This window comes from Saccostrea cucullata, unplaced genomic scaffold (genome assembly GCF_032062105.1).
Source record: "Saccostrea cucullata isolate Sc308-1 unplaced genomic scaffold, CSIRO_AGI_Scuc_v1 ctg7802, whole genome shotgun sequence".
NCBI lineage: Eukaryota > Metazoa > Mollusca > Bivalvia > Ostreida > Ostreidae > Saccostrea > Saccostrea cuccullata.
The window spans coordinates 19,560-29,754 of NW_026927297.1; the positions used below are offsets into that span (position 1 = coordinate 19,560).

General features: G+C 32.1%; 1 protein-coding gene across 1 annotated transcript; it reads right to left on the reverse strand.

Annotated features, from left to right (window-relative positions):
* Positions 1 to 2,118: 2,118 nt before the first annotated feature.
* Positions 2,119 to 7,769, reverse strand: LOC134273999 (uncharacterized). The gene is made up of 2 exons (XM_062756227.1): positions 6,287 to 7,769; positions 2,119 to 3,631 (listed from the first exon to the last, which is right to left on the reverse strand). Exons 1-2 carry the CDS (start codon positions 7,656 to 7,658, stop codon positions 2,925 to 2,927), a joined length of 2,079 nt encoding a protein of 692 aa, XP_062612211.1. The 5' UTR covers positions 7,659 to 7,769; the 3' UTR covers positions 2,119 to 2,924.
* Positions 7,770 to 10,195: the final 2,426 nt, after the last annotated feature.

Below are 10,195 nucleotides of genomic sequence, written 5' to 3' on the forward strand. Positions count from 1 at the left end.
AATATTTAAAAGAATATGAAAAGAATTAAATCTATTCATATTTGCATTAAGGTAATGAAAAAAATGTGTACGGGGCATCAATTGTTTTGTTGTTACTTAGGCCTATATATAAATTAACAATTCTAAAAAATAAAAAAATAAAATCCGCCCACCCGCCCAAATTTTTTAGCAAATTAGGATGAGAATCTAAAGATTAATTTTACCTGGCCTTATAGTGAACGAAAATATGTGACAAATAGAATCACTCATGATTTGTGGTTTGATATGATTTTTAGCCAACTCTGTGTGAATTTTCATTTTCCTCGCCAAGGCTCGGGGATAAAACACACAATTCGTTGGATAAAAGTCATATCAATCCACAAACCATGGGAGATCCTATATATATATATCGAAGTAAAAATATGAGGGTTGTTTGTGAAGCCTGTGAACATTAGTAGTTTTCTAATATACTTTTTTTATTTATTTAAAATTAATGCTTTCTTTCTAAAAAAAAAATAAAAAATTCGAATGATCCCATTTTATTCAACATACATTAAATTAATATACAATACAATGGTTCATAGACAATGATTAATACAATTTTTAATAAGATAAACTAAACATTTCAAGCAAAACAGGAAACTGATACAATATTTTTTTTTTACTTGCGAGACTCCTTTACAGTTGAATAATAATATCGATAAATCAAAAAAAAAAATAACATGAAGAAAGGATGAGCTAGAGAACCGCATTTTCTTACGTGTCTGAAATACAAATGAGACCCACTCTCTACCGGAATGTGACCCATTTAGCTTTATTTTTATATTTGAATGGAAGGAGAAACAGCAGTCCTTGATCTTTATTTGCATTTACAGAGTTATACATTGGAATCATTTTAAAATGTTTTTTTAATCAAACAAAACTTTAAATTACATACAAGGTAAAAAAAATCGATATGCTTTGCTTTATAATATTGCAATAGATTTTAAAGTATGTTAAAGATTCAGATTAAAAACAATGTCTTATAGTAAAGATATAATTAAGTATATAATGGGTGAGATTATTTATCATCATTTTTTTTGTAAAACACCTAAATAATTTCAGAGACTATATGCTTCATCAGAATGATCAATTTTTTTCTTCTCGGAGGTACTGAAAATTACCTTTGTTAAACATTGGATACAAATTGTTGCCGATGGGACATGATTTTTCCATTTTTGATTTTAAAAAATTCTCCAGAATCAGTCAATGTTGAAAGCATCTTGAATAATGTGGATATTCAGCGAATGACCGTTCTTCTTACTAAAAAGCAAAACCAAGTAGAAGGCAAAATAGAAAAAACCAGAAAATAATCCAACCGTGTTTGACATGATTCATATATTACGCGGATGGATGTTTCAGAGATCCGTTTTTCCTCTGCTCCTATTTTGTATTGCTTTACGGACTTTGCTATTGAATACCGTTCGTTATTTTCATACCTTTCCTTTTTCTGACCCATTGGTCACTAGAAAAAAAAAATTGAAAATACTAAATCGTCAGCTTTCTTACCTAGTGGTTTGATCTTTTAAGCACAGTGGTTTTTGAAAAGATGAGTCTTAAAGAATGTTTATTCTTTATTGTAAATACAGATTTCCAGCAAAAGCCAGAATTCAAAACATCGGGAAATTTCTTCAAACCTTGATTAATATACATATCTTTACTGACTACATGTATGAATAGAAAGTATATAAAAATTGATTTAAAAAAATGGAATATTGGGATTTTTTTTAGTTTTCTACGCGAATCTTACATACTTTATAATTTCTTATCAGATTTTCCATCTAATTTTTTTTTTCTAAAATTCTTTGGCAAACATTACTCATGATATCAAGAACACAAGTCTAACAGAAATATTGCTGACTTTCCTCAAAACGTTATTTATTCATACTGTAAATGTATTATATTTGGCGTGTACGATATTTGGCGAAAATTGAATTTTCAACAAGTTGGCGTAGATTTGATTTAGTGCTTTTTGAATGTGCATTGCAGAAACCTTTATACACAAAGCATTTAGCGAAGTACTTGATTTAGCGGAGGCTGCTTTCCGCGAAAGGCGCTAAATAGAATACACAGCCAAATGTAATACGTTTACAGTAATTTTTTTAACTTCATTTTTCAAAGCGCTGACTTCTTCCTGGACGGTAGTTAAAGAATTTTGAACACACGCTTGCTGATTCTGAACATCTGTAATGGATGACTCCATACTCGCGTTTGTATATTCATTATTGACGCATTCAAATTCAATAATATATTGCTTATAAGTTCACTTCTGATAAAGCATCACTTTGCTGTGGTACTTGAGAACTGAAAGGGTTATCTGGCACTCTGGGGGTATACCTAGAAACGAAGACAGGACAAGGCTTTAATCGACGAGGAAGGCCAAAAGAATTTACAATTCTAACTATTGGTGTCACAAAACAACACCCTTTAGTTGTCGAACCTATGATTGCTTAGATTAAAGAAAATAATATATGTGAATTTTAAAGTTAGTATGCAACACAGGTGAGTTATCAGCTGAGCGGGTTTTCCGAAATTGACGAGGTGAAGGTCGATCAATCTATTTCTCATCCGTGTGAAGTAACTCGAGCTTAATGACTTTACATTTTACATCCCAATCCTTTATAGGCTTAAACAATTGTGAATAATATAATCACTGGGACTTTGAAATAGTGAAAATTTTATTGGCGTAAATTTAATATACTGACTTGGGTTCTGATTCGCGGAAAAAAACATGACACGGAAAAAAAACCTGATATACGGTATATATACCGCAAAGCAAAACAACATACATTTAAATTATGACACCCTTGTTAATTTCTCCTGATGGCAGATGAGCTTGCAGACCACTGTTTTAAAAGTATCCTTCTTGTTTATTTTACTTGTGTTTTCGAGTTTTCAACTTCTGTTTAAATTTGTCTTGGTGGCTCTAAATCTTCAACTTTTGTTTTCAGATTCTCTACTTCTGTTTGTATTTTTTCGGTCGATTCTCGAACTTCTCGAACTTCTGTTCTCAAATTTTCAAATTTTCTTTCAAGTGCCGTTTGCACATCTGCTATTGACGTTTGTATGTTTGTTTGAAAATTCAACAGTAACGCTTCCAAATTAGCTGTTGTTGGAATACGACTCTGATCTCCTGACTGTGAACTTGTATGATTTTCTGACACACCAGAAACAAAAGGAGAGCACGGCTTTAATCTATGAGGGAGTTCAAAAGAATCAAGGATTCTAACCATTGGTGTCACTAGACAGGATCCCTTTGTGCTCGAACCTATAGCCATCCCTAGGCAGCTTAGTGTCTTGTCTCGGTTGATACAAAACACAAACGCTCCAGAATCACCAGCTTCAAAAAATGTCCCATGGGGAAGACTTTGGATTTCAATTTGATTGAACATATAAGCCGGTGTTTTGTCTGGCAATTCTCCAATTTCGTCCAGAAAGCGAACGTGTACTCCATTAAAGTAGAGACTTCCAATGGTGAAACCTGTTTTACTTCCGTATTTTATCACACTGTCTAATTTATCTGGAATTTTGCTGCTAATTTTCAGATGAGGGTCAGGATCTTGTACATTAACAATATCTCCTTTAAAAACAGGTGGTTTATTTGGGTCAAAACCTAGAATTAAATTTAAGACAATGTTTTATTGTGAAAAATATGCCATTTTGATTGACCAAAGCAATATCTTATTCTATATTCATTTCTGACAATAAGATGATATTAATATTCCTAATTTAAAAATAGTGATGGAACGATTGTCGGCGACAATCGATTGTCGACCGTTACAAGCTCTTCTATGCTACTAATCGATTATAAAATAAATGTCGCCGACATCGCTAACAAAAAATAAAACTGTCATACTTTAATTTTATTACCAAATCCAAGTGCAAAGAGCATAAAAGTAGTGATGAATGGTAGGATCCCGTGTCTTGTTGATACTTTTACCGCCATGATTAAATATGGGGTTAGACTAATACCAGGAAACGGTAATATTGCAAGTAAAGGAAAACATAACTAGAAAACTGACCAGTCAGCAAGGGCCCCGCCATGGGGTAGAATTAAAAAGGTGCAGCTTACAGGATGGTTAAAAAATGTACAAAGAAAAAGCAACAGCAACTGTATTCTTAAAATTTCAACATAATTCCTGAATATTCAAAAACCTGAAAATAATATTCTTGTATTTACAATAGGCAGTAAAGAACAACTTAACATTGAATGTATATTTAAACAATTATGAATCTTGTGTTATATAAAATGCCAGCCTTCAATGAATGCAAATATCCTGAAGGCTTGACCTTAACTTCAAACAAACTGCAGTTGCAGACAAAGGTTTTCATTAATCTTAAAGTGACAGATAAAGAGAAGCCTACTAAATTTTTTGCAGCAGGCTAGATAATTAATCCCAAGGGATTAATTGTACCTCTCTCATCATTTTCTTCTAAATTTACAATAAGAACTTTTTCAGTATTAATGACAGAATGGGGTTTTTATACAACTACATTAAAAATTAAAAAAACATTCTTGAATTGATATATTTAAAAAAAAAAGGAAAAAGGGAAAAAAAAGTACCCTGGTAAATCAAAAAATCTTCTTTAATCTATTTTTTTTTTTAGAATTCAATGAAATCATAACTATCAAACAAAAATAAATAATAAAAATTTATATTTAAATCCACATTTCAGAGTGTTCATAGCATTCCAAATTGTTTTAACTTCAAAACAAACTTCATTTGCAGACAGAGGTAGTTATTAATCTCAATGTGACAGATAAAGATAATGCTCTGGATTTTCTTCAGGAGGAAAGCTAATTAATCCCATGGGACTCATAGCAGCATTCAGTTTACTGAATGGGAACATCTTCAGCAGTTATCTCTCTTTGCCAATGCATTCTTATATAAAGTTAAGGAATCTACCCCACCACCCCAGCTCCAAACCAAGGGACATAGAGAACCAAACTTAGCATCAAAATATGTATTTTTGCCTACTGAACTACCGTACCTAATTTGATCTTAATTGGGCAAGCCCGGCAACCATAAAAAAGTTGCCCATTCATACTTATGCATAGTTAAGGAATCTACCCCACCACCCCAGCTCCAAACTAGAAGACATAGAGAATCAAACTTAGCATCAAAATATGTATTTCTGCCTATTGAACTACCATACCAAATTTAAACTTGATTGGGCAACCATAAAAAAGTTATTAGAAAAAAACAGAAAATTTGTGGACAGAAGTTTTCAAGACAGACGGACAGACAGACAGAAGGATGGACGGACAGAGTGGTTACTATAGGGCACCCGCAAATCCTTGCGGGGCCCTAATTAGTCTAGTCAATCTTTAAATGTAATTATAATCATAAATACAAGTCTTACTTCTGGATAATTACTTTTACAACTTACAATTTTAACTATTTAAAACTAATTTTAAGAAATAAATACGTACATGTGTTGAATGAAAATGGCACTAATATCAGTAAAATACCCATTGCTTGGACTTTGTGAAAAAAATGAATTCCCATTCTTTTTTCAATAGTCCTATATGTATATTGTTTAAGGTAAACAAAATACTATTTTCCACTTTTTAAAAAAGAAATTTCAATTAACATTTTTGAATATTTTATGTAAGTAAATTTTTTTTTGTAAAAGTCTAACAGAAATCTGAATAAGTCTTAACTTTTCTATATTAATTTTATTAATGTTTAAAATTTCGAATATAATCGATTATTAATCGATTATGCCCAGCCGATTATTATCTATAATCGATTATGATTTTTTTCCGATTTCCCATCACTATTAAAAAATGAAGCTTATTTCAACTTATGTTATATGATATAACATAACTTGGGGTAGTTAACGCTTTATAAACAGAGAAGCGGTTTATAAAAAAGCGTAAGCTGCATGCCCCAAGTTTTGTTATTACGTATAATATATAAGTTGAAAGAAGCTTCATTCCTTATAATTTAATTTCAATGTAAACAATAAGACACTTTTTCCATTTTTCCTTCGGAAAAAGGCTTTAGATTTTGCTTATTTTAAAAGTCAACGGCAAGCGGAGTAATACATTTTTGATGTAACTCATTGTGACGTAGGCAAGTTATGTTATACAAAATGGATAAAACCTTTTAATCAATCAAATGACGTGTTACAAATTAAATTAAAGTATTATGGTTTAAAAATGGAAACTAACAATAAAGTTGAGATAATATTCCCCTAAGTTCAATCAATGATAGAATACAATGATAGAATAGACAAAGTGGGGTTAACATGGGTAACATACCTGCTGAGTATAACTGGTTTGGTTGAGTAACTGGGAACCCAAACTCCTTTAAAGTTGGGTCAAGTTTGATCAAAGCTGCGTCAACGGAATTGTGGATGAATGAGCGCCTTCCTATGAAATCTTTATCAACAATATGTCCACACACTTGAAATTTATGCTGGTTTTTATCAAAAACCTCAACCTCAAAATCACTGCTTTTATTCAGTTTATCTTTGAGTTCCTCCCGAGACATTTTCAGTTCTTCTGTAGAAAACACGACATGAGCGCAGGTTATTAGACAAACTGTATTTCCATTAGGATTCCTTGGATCGCCTGGCCAATCAACAAAACCCCCGATGCTTCCATGTCCAGGAGTATTTATTCTCTTGGCACGACGAATATGTCCTCCAAAATCTATAGATCTATCACTTCCTAAAGAACAATATCCCTCCTGAACATCTACGTCAAAGCCATTAATTTGTTTAGGAAACTGTCGTTCTCCAAAAGGAATGTAGCCTTTATGCAAACACAAAAGGCTTATGCAGTGTTTTTCGACAATGACATGTTTTCCTTTGAAATATCCTGATGATTTATATGGAGATGCCGATATCAGAGTAAGGTTGGAATGCTTCTTGAAAAGTTTTCTTGCGTCATTTTCTGGTATAACAGGCACGTTACTTGATGAGAAAGAAGCAGAAGAGGAGTTGAAGACAGTATATCCTTCATCAGATGGTTGAGTATAGTTATACAATACCAGATTCACCCCCATGAGATTTTCCAGAATTCTGTCTTTCGTTTCTATGCTACCTTTGTATGACATCATGATCACAAGCCTACTTTCCTTACTACATTCACTACAGAACGATAGTCTGATTGCATTTTGTCGAAGTCTTGGACATTCTCTTAAAATTCTGTATTTCGCTGTGGTCAAAAAAGTGTCCATAAAAGAAGAAATTCTTTTCTTGTCTTTAAACAGTTTACTCAAATGAAAATCAAAATCAATTAGGTACGACCTCACAATCTCTAAAATCAATATGTGGTTTTGATTTTCAATAGCGAATTCCAGGCATGGATAAATAATTAATGAAAGGTCTTTTGGTTTAAATTCTAGCATTGCTTTTTTTGTATATTCAGAGAAAAGGAGAGATAAAATGAGACGACATTTTGGAGACTGTGTCTTTCTGAAGACTTTGTTAAAGTCTGTCATCCATTCAAGAAAATCCTCAACACTGGATTGAGAGAACGGCTCAAAACTTTTACTCTGCTTTTCAGCATCAGTAATCTGAAGACCTGAACAGTCAAGGTAATCTACTCTCTTAACGATGTCCTTAAAGTCATTGTTTTCCACGTGATCACGTTGATTTGAGTAAAGATTATAAGTTTCAATATTCATAAAACTTATTAGTTTTTGGATTCGAAACTCATAGTCCTCGCTTTCTTTGAGCTGTTCCAGTTTTTCATTAAAAGTTTTCTCTGGCCAACATGAAGTTCTCTCTACAATTAAATGAATAAATGGTCATCAATCATTTAAAAACTAGAAATATATCCATAGGACATGAATGCCCCGCCAAAGGTATATAAAAAATGCAACATGAAAAATTTTATACCTGTATGAAATTTGATCAGAATATCTTGAATAGTCAGCAGTTAAATTGCTTACATTAGCGTGTACCAGCATATGAAGTATGACACTTATTTCTTTAAAGTGAGTTTAAGGTCAAAGGAAATGACAGGGGTCAAAAACGTTTATGCAACTGAAAAAAAAAAAACATTGTGAATAATTTATTCAAAACTGACTTAAACCAATTTGATAAAAGTGAGGTTAAGGTCAAATCAAGGTCAACGTAAAAAAAATATTGATGCAGTTGAATTGCTTGCATCAATATGTATTATCATATGAAGTTTGACACTAATTTAGGAAAAGTGAGGTCAAAGGGTCAAAGGAAAGTCAAAGGTCAAAAATGTTGATGCAATTGAAGATCTCTCATCAATAAGTATCAACATATGCACTAATGGACGAAAAAAGTGCTGAGAATCCCAAAGGAGTTTTCCACTTAAGTATGGTAGCGTGGTCCCTTTTTTCGCCCTTCTTTTACAGATTATACTTGAGGATATGGTATAATTTTTATTTTAATGGTGTACAACATAGTGTTTCTTATCAAAATTTTGTACAATCGTTATTGATGATTTTGAGCATCAAGAAATAAAAGCCAATTTTCAACACCTACCGCACATAAAAATTCCAAAACATTTTCTTTCGAACAGAGCACGGTTTCTCTATTACATACACATGGGCGGAGACATTTAAATTAGTTACTATATAAAGGAAGACATGGCCAGCTGTAGTAGCGTGAGATAAAAAACAATAAACAATGTACGGGTTAGAATAATATTCAATAAGCTTGAATTTTATTTTGCACTATTCTTCCTCTTCTGAATTTGGCGTGGGTGAGGGGTTTTTTTTATTGTTCTTAAAGTATTTTTGGTCTGAAAATCCCCTAATCACTTTTTTTTAATTTTTAAAAATATAAATGCATCTATCAAATATATTAACCACTTTATTAATTTTTTTTCATATGAAAATTCAAAAAATACAAGCGATCGAATAATAAATTACGGTAAATACACACAGAAATTTAATACACTTCCTTTCCTTTGTAAAGGGGTACATATGTAGCTTAGAATAAATAAACAATAGACCTGAACAAAAGTCTGGTAAAGCAAAGGAAAAAGAGTAAACTCTTCCAAACCTGAAAAAATCGATTATGTAGGAGTGGGAGTCAAACTTTTATTTGAAATTTGAAAAATAAAACACCAATTTCAATGTGTGTTTATTCATATCGTACATGTACCAGCTAAAGGCGTAAGAAAGTTGTTTTTCCCGGCGGGGCGGGGGGGGGGGGGGGGGAATTTAAGATTTATTTCTGAAAAGAAGGGGCCACCCCTCCTCCTGATACTACATGTCTGACTTGTATATATTTCATAATTTTGCTCTAAATTCTGCAATGAATATATCGATTTACTTATCGATCAGATTATTGTTTAAAGTATATGCATATGGAGTGTACAAATCGCTTAATAGACATGTGTATAATCACTTCAAAACAGTTGTTGAATAATAAAAGCACAAGTATTATACTTCATAAGGATTCTTAATAATAAATATCACATTACTGGTAAGCTGTAAATGAAATTCAAACTCAATATTCATCTACTTCGTTGCATTAATACATTCAAAGTTTGTGCGAGTTTATATGCACCCCGAAACGTGACAAAGGTGTAAGGTTGCTTTGAATATTGAAGTGTTCAGTACAGTGTATTTGTTTTTATTGACATGATTTTACTTGAATGTAAATATAGCACAGAAAAAGGGGGGATGCTGTTAACGACGGAAGGTTCTTTAATTCTACGTTTATAAATCATTCGTGTTATAATTGCTTATTTTATATTTTTATAGATATATCTTAACAGAAAACACCCCCTCCCCCGTAGAATTCTTTTAGATTTATCTGATGAAATGTGTGTTCAATGAAATAAACTACTGTACTTAGATAAAGATTATGCAAGTAAAAGTAATGTGCGTAATGACCATATCATGTTGTCTACACAATCTATATATTTTTTATGTACTAAATATTAAAGAATTGAATCCAAAAGTATTAAAAAATACGCTCATTCAATTGTATATTTGATTTACCTTATTTCACGTGCATACATGAGCATGGTGACCATATGTTCTTGTAGAAGTCCATTAAATCAATCTATGTTCTAAATCTCACCCCGTTTGGTTGAAAACCAAGGGAGTTATAGCTGTATAAAGTTTCAGCCAATCAGATTACAGCGCACGTACACGCACTTGCTTGCATTGCATGGTGACCATATCTTCTTGTAGAAGTTTATTATATCTATCTATGTTCCAAATCCCATCCT

Excerpts from the sequence above, each read along its gene's own strand:
- LOC134273999 (XM_062756227.1), bottom strand. The coding sequence starts at position 7,658 with ATGAATATTGAAACTTATAATCTTTACTCAAATCAACGTGATCACGTG. Across the intron at positions 3,632-6,286 it reads AAACCAGTTATACTCAGCAG|GTTTTGACCCAAATAAACCA; the intron begins GTATGTTACCCA and ends ATTTAATTCTAG.